At 34.8% G+C, this 16,847-nt stretch overlaps 3 protein-coding genes and 1 long non-coding RNA gene across 8 annotated transcripts; 2 read left to right on the top strand and 2 right to left on the bottom strand.

Annotated features, from left to right (window-relative positions):
* Window position 1: 1 nt before the first annotated feature.
* LOC122311855 (ribonucleases P/MRP protein subunit POP1-like) lies at window positions 2-2,698 on the top strand. 2 transcript variants are annotated; one of them, XM_043126614.1, is made up of 6 exons: window positions 2-435; window positions 1,011-1,119; window positions 1,200-1,789; window positions 1,990-2,045; window positions 2,270-2,434; window positions 2,535-2,675. In XM_043126614.1, exons 1-5 carry the CDS (start codon window positions 290-292, stop codon window positions 2,410-2,412), a joined length of 1,044 nt encoding a protein of 347 aa, XP_042982548.1. In that variant the 5' UTR covers window positions 2-289; the 3' UTR covers window positions 2,413-2,434; window positions 2,535-2,675. The 2 variants fall into 2 exon arrangements, with proteins under 2 accessions (XP_042982548.1, XP_042982547.1); XM_043126613.1 differs by lacking the exon at window positions 1,990-2,045 and having other exon boundaries at window positions 8-435; window positions 2,535-2,698.
* Window positions 2,699-2,844: 146 nt separating this feature from the next.
* LOC122311865 lies at window positions 2,845-7,121 on the bottom strand. 4 transcript variants are annotated; one of them, XR_006242889.1, is made up of 4 exons: window positions 7,011-7,121; window positions 4,529-5,446; window positions 4,145-4,453; window positions 2,845-3,457 (listed from the first exon to the last, which is right to left on the bottom strand). It is a non-coding gene; the product is annotated as an uncharacterized LOC122311865 (long non-coding RNA). The 4 variants fall into 4 exon arrangements; XR_006242888.1 differs by having other exon boundaries at window positions 2,845-3,076; XR_006242887.1 differs by having other exon boundaries at window positions 2,845-4,453.
* Window positions 7,122-7,958: 837 nt separating this feature from the next.
* LOC122311860 (germin-like protein subfamily 1 member 13) lies at window positions 7,959-9,067 on the bottom strand. The gene is made up of 2 exons (XM_043126623.1): window positions 8,843-9,067; window positions 7,959-8,645 (listed from the first exon to the last, which is right to left on the bottom strand). Exons 1-2 carry the CDS (start codon window positions 8,976-8,978, stop codon window positions 8,095-8,097), a joined length of 687 nt encoding a protein of 228 aa, XP_042982557.1. The 5' UTR covers window positions 8,979-9,067; the 3' UTR covers window positions 7,959-8,094.
* Window positions 9,068-14,529: 5,462 nt separating this feature from the next.
* LOC122311862 (ribonucleases P/MRP protein subunit POP1-like) lies at window positions 14,530-16,779 on the top strand. Its single transcript, XM_043126625.1, has 5 exons — window positions 14,530-14,934; window positions 15,262-15,331; window positions 15,754-15,984; window positions 16,522-16,640; window positions 16,720-16,779. Exons 1-5 carry the CDS (start codon window positions 14,804-14,806, stop codon window positions 16,748-16,750), a joined length of 582 nt encoding a protein of 193 aa, XP_042982559.1. The 5' UTR covers window positions 14,530-14,803; the 3' UTR covers window positions 16,751-16,779.
* Window positions 16,780-16,847: the final 68 nt, after the last annotated feature.

Below are 16,847 nucleotides of genomic sequence, written 5' to 3'. Positions count from 1 at the left end.
ATGAGGATGATTTTTGTACTCATTCAATTTTGTCACCTAGAGTCTGGGATCCTCGCATAGTGTCTGAGACAGGAACTGCAGATGTTCCCAAGTCACATTCTACTGGTATGCGCACTGTACCAAAAGCTGAAGCTAAAGAGCATGCTGCATCTGCAAGAATAGTAGACAAGAACAGGGAGATGCTCTTATCATTTTGGTCAAAAGCTGAAGAAAATGGCATTATTCATAATACGATTTATGGGAGAGTAGCAGTTGAGTAAGTCCCCCTTTGGAAGAGAGTATCTTGTGCATGGAAAAGCATAGATTGCGGATGGAAAACTTTTGCCTTGATGCTCCAAATTCTGGGACGTTGAACACTCCAACCAAGGTGCAGTGCTCAAGATCCTGTCCTATTATGCTTTTGAAAAATAATGACCAAAAGGGCTTGTTTATCGGGTAATTCCTTTTTTCCTAGTAAAGTCTCCATCTTTGTGTTACTAGAATAAAATTGCATCACAAAATCTTATGCTTGATCCTTGACTCTACATTTAACATGTGCATAACTGCGGGTGTTAACTTACAAGTTTGTAATAAGTCTGTGTGCATCATCAGTGTAAAATGATCAGTTATCTATGAAATTTCTGTTTTAATTAAAAAATTTGGCGTGCCCATACTTAAAATGTGGAAAAGGCCATTATGAAAAGCAATTCAAGTTTAAGATCCTTAGTTTCTGTGATTGGCCTTTTCATCAGCAGATTCAGCATGCACTCAGCCTTTCACCTGTGAAAACTTATTTTTATGAATATAAAAATATTGTATCCATCATTAATTTTTTACATGACGAAAAGCATTATGACTAGCCAGATTGAATGCATGGTTATTTATTGTTATTCGTATCATTTGTTTGATGCATGCTAACATGATTAAAAATATTTTTTTGATGTGCTCGAAATATTTTAACTACTGTTTTTTATTTTATTTTATTTATCTATATATAATACCTCTTATGTTTTTGTTTTATTTTCTTTTAGATGGACCATTGTGCTCCCCTTGAGTTGGGTCAAGGCCTTTTGGGCTCCTATTGTCTCTAATGGGGCTCATGCAATAGGTTTGAGAGAGAAGCACTGGATTGCATGTGAAGTAAGTCTTCTTGAACCTTTCAACTATAGTGTTCAGTACCGGGTTATAAATCATTGATGGTAATCTTCTTTCTCTTGCAGATGGAGTTGCCATTTTTTCCTTTGGATTTTCCTGATTGCAATGCATACTCATGTTTTATGGCAACAGAAGATGTTGCGTCTACTAAAAAAGCAGAACGTTGTCCTCCTGATGTCAGGCCTTGGAAAGTTCCCATTCCACCTCCATGGGACACCATTCGGCTTGCTTTGAACAAAAGACCCAGAAGAGTTGGAAATAGGGAAACTTATAATGAGGAAGATATCACTAATGGGAATTCATTGGCCATCTCTAATTCTGGAAATTGTGCTAGCTCGGTATTTGTTCATCATAGCAATGCATTTGACGGAATGGTAGCAAGGACGTGCTTTGTGCTGACTGATTTCTTGAGAGAAATCCAAGGTGATAATTTGCTTCTATTTCCTCAACTACTGGACCAGAAGACGAGCATTTTTAAGTTAATGAAGGATGAAAGCATGCTTGGCCTCAGCCTAAAGGGAGTTGCCCAATCTAGTTATGATCGTAAACTATGTTTTGTTAGAGTTCTTCTCAATGCTTACAAGGAAGGTGTTTTTGAAGAGGGAGCAGTTGTGTGTGCACCTCAACTTACGGATGTATCATTGTTTATTTCAAGGTAGTTAATTCTTGAAACTTCTCTTTTTTAGTTTAATAAGTTATTACCATTAAAAAAGGTGTCATTTAAATTTCAAAATTTATCTTGATCGTTTGAATTGGAAAATAGTGAGGTTCTAATGTGCAAGAATCATGGATAAATTTTTGCCAGAGTTCTCAAACAATTTTTCATGTGACTATGTCTCCATTTTTACATTGGAGGCTTCATGGGTGGGAGAGCAATTTGATGAAATGCGTATGCCTGGATAATTATAAAGGCAAGATTTTGTCTGAAAAGTTGTAAAGATATGTTGAGTTATGCCTATGTGCCATCAGAATGCTCATCTACATAATGCAAACTTTGTTTAATATGATTTGTTAATGACAAGTTTTCTTCGCTTAGTGTATCTACCTGGTATGTGTAAACAAATTATATTTTGCCCGGTATGGTTCCAGTCATAATTATTATGTTGAAAGTATTTTTACTTTTGTTATTGCGCAGGCAGGGGAATGACAAGGGAGGACTTCAAATGCCTCAATCTGCTGTCAGATCGTATTTCAAAGAGCAATCTTCTGCTAAGTGGGAACTCCACATACCAGAAGATGTTGCAAGGGAAGTTCACCGGTGGCCAATCGGCTTTGTGACATCTGGATTTGTTCGAGGGAGGTTAGTATATGCATATTTTTCTACAAAATATGCAGCTGTGTACTGTCTTCCACTGTATTATGTTTTCATAATAATAATATCTGGTCCGAGTTGTGTGCAGCAAGAAGTCAGCAGCAGAGGCTTTATGCGAGGCAGTCTTACTTGCTCATCTTAGAGAGGAGCAGTGGAAGAACATGTCCGCAAAGCGGAGGAAGGAGATCTATGTCCTGGTTAGGAATCTAAGAGCATTGGCAATGGCCTAGCCATTGCCAACTCCATAATTTAGCTAGAATGTCAACAAATCTATCTAAAATAGATTTTTAGATAGATTAGTCCACATTGGACTAACTATCTTGAAGTCTAAATAATAATAAAATATTATATATTTTAATAATATAATTTTTTTTTTAATTTTACAAATACACTTAATATATTAATTAATAACTTTATTAAATAAATAAATAAAGGAACAACTTGGGAACACAGTACTTTCGAAGCAGGAAAAGAAAGAAAAAAAGAAACCCAACCAGGGTGTAGTAGTCTGAAAGAACAATAGATCAAACTGAACCTTGCAGAGGGGACATTTTACAGAGGGAAGTGGGCGAGAGAGCTTGCCAGCAACAACTTTGGTCCATTGTACAATGCAAGTATAACAAAACTTATCTGTAACATATGAATAAAATTATCAAGATTAATAAAAGACTAAATACAATTTCCTGCACTAATTTCATGCTTACAGGGGAAGAAGGCAGTATGTTCACTCCCCATTAAATTGGGAAATTAATAACAAGCATTATACATTCCTGAACCATAGACAACAAAATTAAGAAACATGACATGATTAGAAGAATGTTGAAAACAATTGTGGACTTCTAATATGAACTCTGGTAATTGTAAACAGTGATGATTCTGCAAAGATGTACCCAACCAAGTGCTTTAGTTTCTCTAGTCAACCCCACTCCCATCAGCACCACCTTCACATACAAGCATGCATGCATATCACCACAAAAATCTGGCAATCGGTTCATCTCTCCTCTCCAAGACCTTTGCAGACATTTTGGCGGTCAGTTGGTGATTAATTTCCTTTAATTTTTTTTTTAATAAGTGATTAGTTTCTTGTCAGTTACTCAGCTTCGAAACTATGCAGACCATAAAACTCACATGCTACAAAGACGGTGGAATTGCGTTTTATTCTACCACAATGCTCTTAAGAACGAGTCTACCATGTTAGTATTGTTTTACATACCATGACTTCCACAACATTACCTGATCAGATTAATTCAGGAAATTATTTCATGCTGGGAAAAATGAAACTTAAACAAATAATTAAACTTCAATAATTTAAACAAGACGTAAATTAATTCACATAAAATACAAACAAATTTTCGATCAAACAGTTAGAAGCAGTGAAAGCTGAAAAGGGTTTCTTTATATAACAATTTTAGAGGTCTTGCAAAAACCCAACTCATGGGATTGAACAAACAACAGTCTTTAACTTATTACAGTGATGCCAATTTAATTGCCAAAAAAAAAAAGAAGGAAAAAATCAAGAAAAAAAAAATTGAAATCTTAAATAGATGTCAAATTTTCATCATTTGGAAACCAAAATTAAGGTAATAGATAAGTTTCAAAATCCAACAATAATGATTGTCTAAAAAGAACCCTCTAGATTTTCATTTCCTTCACTATCTCGGCACCCAAACAGAGAGAGAAAAGATATAAGAAACATACGGAAACATTTATCAAGGTAGGAATCTTGAAAGATAGGGCCGAGGCAGATGGGGCAAAGGTTCAAATCCCCTGTGGAGCAAGAGTTGCCTTTGTCGTCGTCCTCGTTCATTTTGCTTTTTGTCTCAAAGCTACGAACTTTCAAGAACGAATACGTTTCATTTTTTATTTATTTATTTTTTATCTAAGCAAGCAGGGGCGACGGTAGCGTCGGATTCGTGGGTCTTCGAACCGTCGGCGTGAATGGTGGAGCAAACTGATGCCTTCCAATCGTGGAGCAAGCTGATGTTCGGTCAAGTGATTCGATAATGGCTGGGCAAAATAGGGCACGAAAAAATGCTTAGTAAATCAGAGAAGAGGGAGGAAGAGAGAGGAAGAGAAACTTACCGTCGACAGTTCGGAGACGACGGCGTCTGCTGGAGAAGGCAACCGGTGGATTTGATTCGCCAATGCTGGACGAAGAAGGTCGAATGGGGGGAGAGCTTCGTTCGGGAGAAGCTGCAGAGGGAAATGAGAGAAATGAGGGGAAAAACGGTAAACCGAGGGAAATGAGAGAAAGCCGGTACAAGAAAAATGATAAACTATTGTATAGACTTGGTACAGTAACTCTTCATTGTTGGCGAGGACCCAACAATTACTGTAGCCTTTATGTCAAACTTTTAAAATTTGACTAGGCTATTGTAGATGAAAAATGGTTAACCTGCTGGCTATGTTAAACTTAGACAAGGCATTGGCGAGACCGATGCGGATGCTCTAAGATCCTCATCGTATAGACTTGCTCTTGCCACCATTGTCCTGGAACGACATGAAGATGTAGAATTTATGTGAGCTGCCGGTATCTTAATGCTGGTTGTGCACGTCATGTAAAAATTGAATTTTGTTCAATTTGCTATGTTTTTTAAGTTACACATTGTACAGCAAAATTAGGCACTACGTTTTGTGATGTCCCTAACTTTCCACGTACATACACGTGGAAATCGAGATGTCCGAGATGATGATAATACGGGTCACGCATCCCATCGCTAAGTCTCAAGTGTGTGCACAAGCAAAAGTGTATAATAAAAACAACGCAGTGGAATGAATTAAGTCGATCACTAAGTATCATAATTGTTTAAATACAAATCTTGCTTAAAAATAAGCATACCAAAAATATTAAAACTTTTCAATAACAAAGTCATTAATCAAAATATATAATTTAAAAGCAGGAAAAAATAATTTCCAACATATACAAGTAAGAGGCACCCAATCAATCCTTCGACAGAGCTGCATTCTCAGGCTCGGCCTCTTTATCATTTACATCAAAATCTACAGTACCAAGAAACGGTACTGTAGGTAAGTAATAACCAAACAAACATTGAGATAAAAATACATTCATGCAATAACAAAATGTATGAATATGATACCATATGCATGAGACCCAAAAAAATCATCATTTTCCCGAAAAGAATAATTTTTCACTCACGCCAAAAATCTCATTTAGCCCGGAAATCTAATCTTGCATTGTTTTTCCGAAAAATGGCCCAATATCAATTATCAAAACCAATATCCCATTTTCTTAACCGTATGTACTATGGTTTTCCCTTGGGGCTATCCGCAGACCCTGGCTCCTTTCGTTACACCATGGATAACGACCATGCATGTGACTTCGTAACGAGTGACGCCCAATTCTGCGACCAGCGCTTTCGTAGCCAAGTATCTTCTAACCCCCGCCAGCAAAGGGGCCACGAAGTCGGTACGAGAGTGTTACCATCCTGTCCAATCCCGTTATCGCCCAACGACAACTCATGGGACGTTACTCAGTATATTGCGCTTTTGAGTGACTAGAGGAGCTCTACTGAGAGAATGTCTCATCTCGACTTGGGGTCGTGATACACATGCACTCAAAAATTAACTTTTACACGAAAATCTAATTTTCCATTCATACCCATGAATATGCATACACTATGCGAAAAATTCAATTTTCATTTTACAAAACAAGATCATGCGTACACTATGCAATGCATGCTACCAATCACAAAATAATCTAGCAAATCCCAATATCAACCAAACAAACAAACAATTCATTCCTCAATTCCAACTGACCCAAACTCCTCGAATTTAGTTCAACACAATAAACCAATCCACAAAAATATTTGTTAGAGTATAAATATATTTCAATCACTAGATGTTCGGAAAAAAAAAAAAAAAAAAAAAAAAAAAAAAAAAAAAAATCTTACAGTGCTTTTAAAGGTAATAATTCTAGAAGATCAAATACCCGATTAACTACAAAAGTGGGCTTAAAAATAAATCACCAAAAATTGGAATTTTTGGGATTGAAATGAGTTTCGAAAACAAGGTAATTGAAGATGAAATTTTTGGAATAAAAGGGGCTGATTTGCTAGTATAAAATCAGAATATTGTGGCTGGAAAATGAGGCTTACGGTAGAGGAAATAACCAACCCAAAACCCAACTCAACGTTCACGACTTGGGATAAAAAACAAGGGCACGGGTTGGCTGAAAAACAGGCACGGTTTGAGTCCAAGAACACCCGAAAATCACAAGGTTTTACCCAAAATCTTGTACACGAAAATTATAGAGATAAAGAGAGGAAAAACCGGACACAAAATGACCAAGAAAAACAGAGCATTTCCGGGTATAAAAACAGAGCATAAATTCGTGATCAACCCAAGAAGAAAGTAGGAGTTTTACAACACAATATCATGAAATAAACAAGGAATAAAGAAGAGGAATGAGACACACAAAGAAACTTGGCCAGACCTGCAACAATGGAGAAAAACCATGAAATAAAATGTAGAAGAATGAGAGAGAGAGGGTTCGGTTTACATCAAACTGAAACAAAACAATAAGATGAAATTAAAGCCAGCTAACCACACGAAAATGTGAAGGATTCGGCGTCACAAAGAAGGAAGAAGGAGCCGGTCTGCTGCAGGAGAAGAAGCTATAAAAATGATGCAGAAAATGAGAGGTGAACGGAGCAAGAAGAAGAAGAAAGGAAGAGAAGCTAAAATAATAATAATATTTAAAAATAATATTTTAATAATATTTTATTTAATTTTTAAATTTTATTTAAAATAATCTCATTTCGATTTACTATCTAAACAATTTCTTAATCTTGTAGATATGGCTGCAGATTGGTTAGAGGATTCTTCAGACGACTACCCTCTTCATTTTTTTTTCGCATTTGTCTAATACAAGAGTCAAACTAAAACAAACCAAATTCATGTGTGCATGCATTTAATGTGCAATTATACTATTTCTAAATGAACCTTTTCTTGCTAACTTGCTTCGACCCTTTGTGTACATTGTTCTTAGGTAATTGCTGTAGAATTCCAACTCATATATAGGAGTAAGTAGTTCACGTTAGCTAGCCACGAGAAGGGCCACCGACTCGTAGTTTAACGAACAGTAAGTACCCTTGGTTCCATAGTTTTTTTTTTTTTTTTGAGGGGGCGGTTATGATAATGTTATTGTCACCTTATGTATAGGACATATTGTCTCTAGGAATAAGGAATCCACGTACTCGCCTACTTTCTTCTCCAGTGGTGGGATTAAAATTATGTCCCATTAATTCAACATATTTTGTTTGTTTGTAATTCACTAAAATTAAGGAATATAGCTACTAGCTAAGAAAGAACGATCTATAAGCAATCGAAATCATGTCTAGACAGGAATAAGATCTTGAATATATATATATATATATATAGATATTGTTAGCAAGATCCACCGAAACAAGTAATTATTTACTACAACGTGTAATTTTATAATTCCCTCAGAATTACTGCATGAACTTGAACGCAAGTAGAGAAATTAAAGAAATGAGAGTACACAATGAACCATCTTATTTCATTATAATTATTCAAATGATATTACAATAAAGGAAACATATATGAAAACTTTCAGTTTATTCGAACGGTTTAATGGTTCATTAGCATGGTTATTATATTCTATATTTCTATTTTCCGAATTGTTTCTGAAGATATTCAATCAGATTCTTGTCTACTTGGAAGGCCTTGGTGAGAATATCGGGATTGATGGGAGGCTCAGATCCAAAGACTGCATTGGCTATGGTGATAACCCCCGGATTTTGGCTGTTAAAACTGGCTAAGGCAATGGCTTTGGATTTTCCAATATTCATCTGGAAGTGAATGAGACCAATTGGGAATACATAGACATCTCCGGCATTTAGAACTTTGGTGAAGAGGCGGTTTTCTCCATCTGCTTGGTTAGAGGTGACAAAGCTAGCTAATAGAGTACCCTCCAAGACTATAAGAAGCTCAGTGCCAAGAGGATGTATGTGTGGAGGATTCACGCCATATGGTGCATAGTCAATGCGAGCTATGGATATGCCTAGAGTGTTGAGGCCTGGTAATTGATCCACAAAAACGTTGGTGGCATTCGTCCCTAGTTGACCTGAGGTGTCTGTGGCAATATTTAGCCCCGAGAAGAAGAAGTCTTCGGCTTTGACATTCTTTGGATCCTTGCAGAACTTTCCATTTACAAATGCTGCATGCAGAAAAGAAAAGTTCTTTACTACAAAAAAGGATTAGTACACCTCCATCATATATACTTGATGATATGTTATTCTCTTAATATCATGACTTCCAAGCATAATTACTGATGATGAGGAAATCAGTAAAGATGCTTTAAGTTAAATGAATATCCTCAAAAGAAAGTATATAATAATAAGAATGTGTTCATACCAACAAAATCATACTTGTCGACTGCAACACAGAAGTCCTGAAGAGGACTAGGATCATAGGCAAAGGCGAGAGAGCAAGCCAAGGCCAACAGGGCCACGGTTGCAACCTGGTACATGAGAACACTACCTTTCATCATGTTGGAGGCTGTCTCTAACTTTTAGTAAAAAAATCTGTGTAGTAGTATTGGTCGGGTGAGGGTTGAGAGAGATACGTTGCAATATTATGGAAACATGTGATCTATTTATAGAGGGAAAAGCCACTGATCCATTTTCCTTGCACGGTAAGATTATTAGACTTTTATTTGAGGGGAGAATCGTTGCATATCTTTCTCCAACCACTACATGACACATGATCATGTTGAAAACCGCAACCAAAGTTCGACCATTTTCTAATTGATCACGTACTACTTCTGCATGCAATACTTCTAACGTGTTGTTTTGGCCAAATCAAAATCAAATGTATTATGTACCTGGACGCTAGCTACATGTATATATATACATAGTACATGAAATAATAGTGTCTGATGATTTTGATCAGCATCGATCTAGCTAGGAAGGAAAATGCAGATCATGTAGTACGTACTACTTCCACGTACAGCAGGAGAAATTTAAATGTGCTTATAATCAGCACACAGATCGATCATGCTCCGAAAAAATTGATTAATTTCTTCTAATCTGATCATAAAACAATTATTATTATTTAATTATATAATATGCGTGCCAGATAAAGTTAATTTTGTCAGTGGATATATATAAATAACTAATTAATACTCTTTCGTGTTTGTTAGATTTATAATATTATTTAATGCATGGTTTCCTGTAACCAACATTAACTGCGTACTTATCATATGATCATCACTTCCAGCTTAATTCTAGTGATCATGACGTTCTCTTCCACGAAAATAAATTTATTAGAAATAAAAAAGAAATATATAGTCATGATCACGTACTACTTGCGATTATATCCGAAAGTCCAACGGACATCCATCGGTTCATAATGATCTCAATTTAATTCCCTTCTAAAGTATCTGACATCAGTACCTTCTCGCTGTGATACTTGAAAAAATCTACATAACTTCTCAACACCTCAACATCCCACTCTTTTTTAATTTTTTAATATTTTTTTAAATTTATTTTTTTAAATTAATTTAATTATTTTATTCATTATTTATATATTAAATATTTAATAAAAAATAAAATAATAAAAATTAAAAAAAATGTAAGATGTTGAGATGTTGAGGATTGCGTAACAAAACCCTTGATCCTTTCCTCCTTTGGCCTATCTGCAACATCACATCATATCCATTAAAGGATAATGTCAAGGCCGTGACTATCAAATGTTATAAATGAGTTTTTATTTTTTATTTATTTCTCTTTAATGATTTTTTAAATATCTTTAACTATTAAGAAAAAAATTAAAAAAAATTAAATTTACTAATAGTTATTAGTTACTTCTTTGACCATTAATATAAATAAATAAATAAAAAAAATAAAAAATAAAAATATAAAAATGGATACATTTAGTGAACATATTTGATAATCGTATTATTATTTTTCATTGATCAAAATAAGTGGCCAGGACTGGCAAGTGGGAATGGTAGTTGGCATTTTTTCTCACCAGCACTTGACCATGTAGTCTCTCAGGGGCTCATGACTGTCATTTTCTTAATTTAATCCTTGGGGATCATTTTATTAATTCAGGGAAACTTTGGTGTTTGTACGTCTAAGAATGCATGATGACTTTAGAGAAAATGAGAGCTACGTAGAAAGTGAGGTTAGCTAGCTCCGTTTATTGTTTTTTTGTTCATTTAGAGACCAAAGTCTTTGCTTCTGCTAACGTTGTCCGTCTGATAATTATCCAAAAATAGAAGGTGGAGAAAGAGATTAGAATTAACATGATATATGTTAGGTTGTGTTGTCGACCTTTTACCTGCTCGATCGGGGACACTTCAACAATCTAGATCATCATAAACACGTCTGTTGCATTAGAAAGCTAGCGTACAATACATTATTACATTTGAGACCAGCTTTTACATAAGCACAATTTTGTAACAGCCCGGTTACTGTCTTAATGTTAAGGGGAAAACAAAAAAACAAGAAGTAGGCGTCCTAAGCGCGCTGCACGTATACGAAAAATTCTTGGTTATTACATGGCCGGATCGATCCTCAGTGCATGCATGCAGCTGATAGGTAGGCGTTAGATCTAGCCTTGAAAATGGCTTTATATCTTATTTTACCAATTAAGGAAGATTGTGTACGTCTTTTTTTTTTTTTTTTTAGTTTAATTTTGACATGTTCCACCAGTTCTAATCTAACTAGCTAGCCGTACGCCACACGATTATGATGATTTTAATAGAGAAAATACATTTGTAATTGTGAATTATTTAACTGTTGTATAATCGCTTTGAAAAAAGTGAATAAAACATGAGACCTATATGAAAAAAATTAATTTTTTACTAGTAGATCCCACTATTTTTTAAAGCAATTACACGGTATTTACGTACTTCACGATTGTATTAGAATTACTCTTTATATAAACCTGATCATATAATAAAACATTCCGTTTAAGGTATCGTATGTTTAGATAATATTAAAATTATTTCATTTGATCATCTTATCTTATCATTACAACTTTTTCAAATTCTTACATAAAATATAACAAGCAATTCAATTTTTTCAAATCTAAAAACAACAATAATATTAAAAAATAATATTTTAATAATATTTTATTTAATTTTTAACTTTCATCACATTTCAAGTACTTAGTATCCAAATGGCACTTAATGCTGCATGCTTTGCTTTAAACTCCTATTTTTTTTTTTTTTTAATATTCTAGATCTTCGATATTTAGAGCAATTACGTACGTACTCGATCAATTTGAAAACTATATACATGAGTACTAGAACGAACCAATTATATGCATGGAATTATTTAGGAATGCATAAACTTATTTGTCCCAACGTGAATGACGTGATAATATAATATATATACCAACAGTACTACTCCTTTGAAAATTACTAGCTAGCTATCCATATAGCACATGAATATCTCAGTTAGAGAAGAAATAGAAAATTCATGCCTACGAGCATTATTGAATTATACATTTTACGACTATATATAGCATTATTTTTAATAAATATATAACCTGTTTCTCTTTCTATTTATATGGGAAATGATATTCCCACCTATAAAAGTCACCTATCCACGATTATGAATTTTTTTTTTTTTTATTCCTTCGGTTGCTCCCCTCCATGGGTGTAATAGCACCCTTATTGGAAAATGCTTCCTCTTCTGACAATGGGTTCCGATTTCTTTTTTATTTTATTTAATAATTAAATAAATATTTTAAATGAAGTTGTAAATTTTTTTTAAAAATATTTAAGGAATTAAAAAAATGCATGAAAAACAAGAAATGGTGGGCAATGTCGAGACCCACCATTGGTGCCCTAGCACTGCCTCTCTCTATTTGAGAAGCATGGGACGGTCCTAGACATCAAGGTTAAGGTCTTAAAATTTACTATTAAAAAATAAAACATAATCTAAGAAGATAAATGATATTGTTAGTTATAGAGCATGCAAACATCGTGTATTTTTTTCAAACAAAGTGATTAAATATGAGATTTATATAAAAAAATTAATATTTTTTAATAACAGACTTTATTTTTTTTATAAATAATACGCGACACTTGCATAATTTATAATTGTATAAAAAATTACTTGTCAAAAAAATTGTATTTAGATTCTAAGCTTCTACATAGAACTGTTCATCCATAATTTTTTATTTTATTTTTTCTCAACCCAATCCATATTTTATCGTATTGATAATTGGATTATCCATCGCCCATATTTAGGGGCAGGTACATGCAAATGAGAAGAGAATCGAGTTAACTTACTCAATTTTATTTTTTAACCCGAGTACAATCCTGTAGTAACTCTAGTTCTATCTAGATTTCATTATTATATATTATGGGACAGGTCTGAATAAGAGAAAGCCGCCATTGTTTATGGTGATAAGGTTTCCGTCGTCTATGGCTCTGCGAAAGCTTCGTGGAGAGAAACGTACGAACGCCGTGTCAAGCTTGCTTCTACTTTGGTTCTCCATCTGGGGATTTCATTTTCTCCTGGTTATACTGTAAACGAATACAACCCCAAACTGAATCTTCCCAACTTTATATTTTGATATTCTAAAAACTATTGGAATTTGTAAAGGTGTAAGGTAATATTTGATATTGAATCCAACCCAAACACCTTATGCAATTAATAGATTTGAATCTGACGAAACAAGTTCGTTTAAGACTCTATTAATAAATAAATTATCAATCCATTTAATTCAAAATTAAAATTCATTTAAATTTTAACTTAAAATTAAAATTATACCATCTTTAACTATAAAAAAACCATACAATCCTAACATATCAATGTCACTCTCACGCCGCCCCACTCCCACCTTAGAGTCTCCCTGTCCCGCTTTTCAGTTCTCACTTATCACCATCTCTCTTAGTCTCCTTCTCTCTCAAATCTCACTCTCACACCGTGTCGACGCCCCCACTCCTACCTCTCACGGCCTCCCTCTTTCCGGCTTCTCACTCTCTCTCACGGTCTCTCTCTTCCTTTCAAGTCTCTCTCTCTCTCTCTCTCTCTCTCTCTCTCTCTCTCTCTCTCTCTCCCGTTGCTACTTCTTCTTGCTCTGCCGATTGCCCCTCTCTGCCTCTCTACCGTCTCTACCAAGGCCCAAGGTTAAGTTGTTGAACCCTGCAATATAATGTGCAGCTTTTTGTGCATTTTTTTTTTTTTTATTTTCTATGATTATTTTTACTCACCTAGAGCTTAAAACATATGGTATTATGGTGCTTTGTTCTTGGTGTTGGTGGCAATTCACAACCAGGACACTGATTCATTTGGACCAAATCGAACCAATTTGTTACTTGTATTTATATATTAAGCCTGGTCCATTTAATTAAAATCCAATATAGATTTTATCTTTAATGTGAAATGATGTAATCAAGTTAAATGGATTATGTAGGTCATTTCATCCCCATTTCATGAAACGGATTGAAATGGGTTGTGTTGTATGTTGATGAATTTCTAATTAATTGCTAAACAAGTCAAAATGGGTCATATTGTGTCATCTGTTATTTAAATGAGTCATGTTAAAGTTTGAAACTCTAATTCGTTTAGCTTAATAGGTTGTGTTTAGGTCAATTCATATAGTCGAATGTTCATGATTTGACACGACTCACAAATATGAATTGCCACCCTTAGAACTTTTTTGATATAGGTAATTGCCACCCATAGAACTTGCTAGTTGAAAACTTAAAATACTCTTATATTATTTATTTATTGGTCTTAGGTTGAGAAACCTGAAGAAGCACTAGATATTGGGCTTAATTAGTAGAGCCCTGAATATAAAATGCGGTGAGCTCAAGCCCACGAATTATTTGGGCCGCACCCTAATCCAGACCGTTTGCAGTCTCATAAAATTTTCACCTATTATAAAATTCTATGGAAACGGAAACAGAGATGGGTTATGGAAAAGAAAAAAACTAATTAGAAGTAGAACTGTATATTAATATATGTATTAATTTTATGTAGTTAAATAATAGATTTTATTAAAAATAATATTAATTTAAATTTTAAATATAAATTAATTAATATACATGTTAATACGCGATTTGATTTACACGTGACTCTAACTCCACGCAAAATCAACGTCAAGAAATTTACAGTCTCTCGTGGTCCTGAGCTTGAGGCTCTTCACTCAATAGTAGTGGATCGATTGAATAATGATTTCGGGTCTCGAAGGAATAAGAGACGGAGAACGACCGCATTCAACAATCAACTTGCGAGGAAGAAATGCAGAAGGAGGCAGAAGGCGGGAGGAGAAGTTAATAAGGATGGTACTTTGGAGAAAGATAATAAGAAGAAGGTCCCTCGACATGTTCGTCGGAGAGCTGAGCTCCAAATGAATCTAGAAACAGGTTTTTGTACGTCTGGAGACGGTACGAAGAGGCTGAGAACACATGTCTGGCATACGAAGCGGTTCATAATGTCAAAGCTCTGGGGTTTTTATGTTCCTTTGGGTCTTCATGGCAGGTAATGCATTATTTTCATTTGTTCTGTTTAATTGACTTCGAGATATTTCATAGTCCATGAATTTGTTCCGTTATCATTTGGGGAGACTTCATACTTTCATGTAAAATAGTTCCTTGGTTTATCAAATTTTTCTGGAGGAGCTTGAATCGCATGGATTGACAAAAATGTGTGCGTGAGCGTATTTATTTATTTATTTATTTTTTTAAATCAGTGTGTGCACACATTTCAAGCTTCTTTTAGTTCTCCTCCATATACAAGGGACAAGATGTGTCTAAGGTGTCTAACTTTTACTAGCTCACTTAGATTTTAAATTGTATTATCATGTAGAGGAAGAAGACAAGGGGTCCTTGTACATGACGCAAGCTATCATGTTGCTGTCCAATTGGAGGGTCCTGAGGTAAGCATTAATTCCTTTTATTTTTTAGTTTTTTTTTTTTTTTATTTTTTAGTTCAGAGTTTCTTTCCTCATTCTATTCAAATTGTTTGTTTAAAATAAACCTCTTTGATTGGGGAAGCAACATCTTTGATCAGTTCTCATTAGAGTCGTTCAAACACCACGAGCCCAATAAAACTGCAGGGCAATTATATTCTGTTGCGAGATTCATAATCTAATCCTTGGCGTATGCTTCTAGGATTCTTTAATGTCCGTTCTAAAAATGGTGATGGCGCCATCCCCTTCAGCTCTTTCTGAAGCTATTTCTCACTCTGTTATTTCTGGATCCATATATGGAAAAGTGCAATGGTAGGTAATCTCATGAACCGCTCTCTTATGATTATTACTTGAGGAATCAGATATATGAACTCCTTTTTTCTTTGCAGCTTTGTCATGTTGGAGCGCCTGTTTCTCAGTCAATTGCTCCTGTGACCTATATGTGGCGATCTGTTTGCCAGGAGAGTGGATGTGGGGATGCTATGAATCATAATAGTGATGGGGGCAATAGGTCAGAGGGTAGTCGGTTCTGTTCTTCCTCTCGCCAAATTTGGGTGTGGATACATGTTTCTGCTGTGAGTGAAGGACTTGATGCTCTAAAATTAGCTTGCCAAAAGGAGGTACACAATCTAAATTTTGTTATAAGATTATTATATTTGCAATATTTTTGGAATCCAAGCCTACTGAAACTCAGTGGGCTGAAATTCCCAACCTCCAATAAGTTGTCACTTGGGAAGTCCTCTACATTATACCAAGTTCATAGCTCCCGATAAACAGATTTATAATGCGTACCAGTGCTATATTAAGATATATGTATACATGTTACATATATCTTGTTACTCTGGGATGTGATTGAAGTTCTCTAGACATCTAACCTGTGAGTGAATGATGCGTTTTGAGGGCTCCTTACATTACAGACAAGAACACATTCCTATTGATATTTTATTTTTTTACGTCATCATGCTGAATAGATGTCATAAGATGCTCAAACAAGACCATACCTTGTTCTACTATGTCACAACAAGATGTTTATGTCTTCCAGCAATTGATTTTCCACCTGTCAGATTCATAGATAGTCAAATAGAGAACCAGATAGTGTTAAGTCACATACTCCTGTAATATTGATATTATTTTTATTTCATTTGTTCTATCTTCAGATGGATGAGAGGGGCTGCTTGATCAATTGTTTTTCACTTGAAGGTCAACTTGCAAAATTAGAAGTATCAGGATTAAAGGCATTTCAGCTCCTTCAAAAGATATTACATCCTGTTACTTGGTGAGTAATTCAAAGATAGAAACATTTTGCATTAAGTTAAGAAGTTTGAGATGACTAATGGGGATGATTTGCTGTACAGTTTTTCAGAAAAATCTTGGCAGAAACATTGAGCTGAAGAGTCCAACAGAGACTCTCAATTAAAAACTCTTCTGTACCCAAAAATGAGGATGATTTTTGTACTCATGCAATTTTGTCACTTAGAGTCTG

The sequence above is a fragment of the Carya illinoinensis genome, chromosome 5 (genome assembly GCF_018687715.1).
Source record: "Carya illinoinensis cultivar Pawnee chromosome 5, C.illinoinensisPawnee_v1, whole genome shotgun sequence".
NCBI lineage: Eukaryota > Viridiplantae > Streptophyta > Magnoliopsida > Fagales > Juglandaceae > Carya > Carya illinoinensis.
This window is presented reverse-complemented; position numbering and strand designations above follow the sequence as displayed.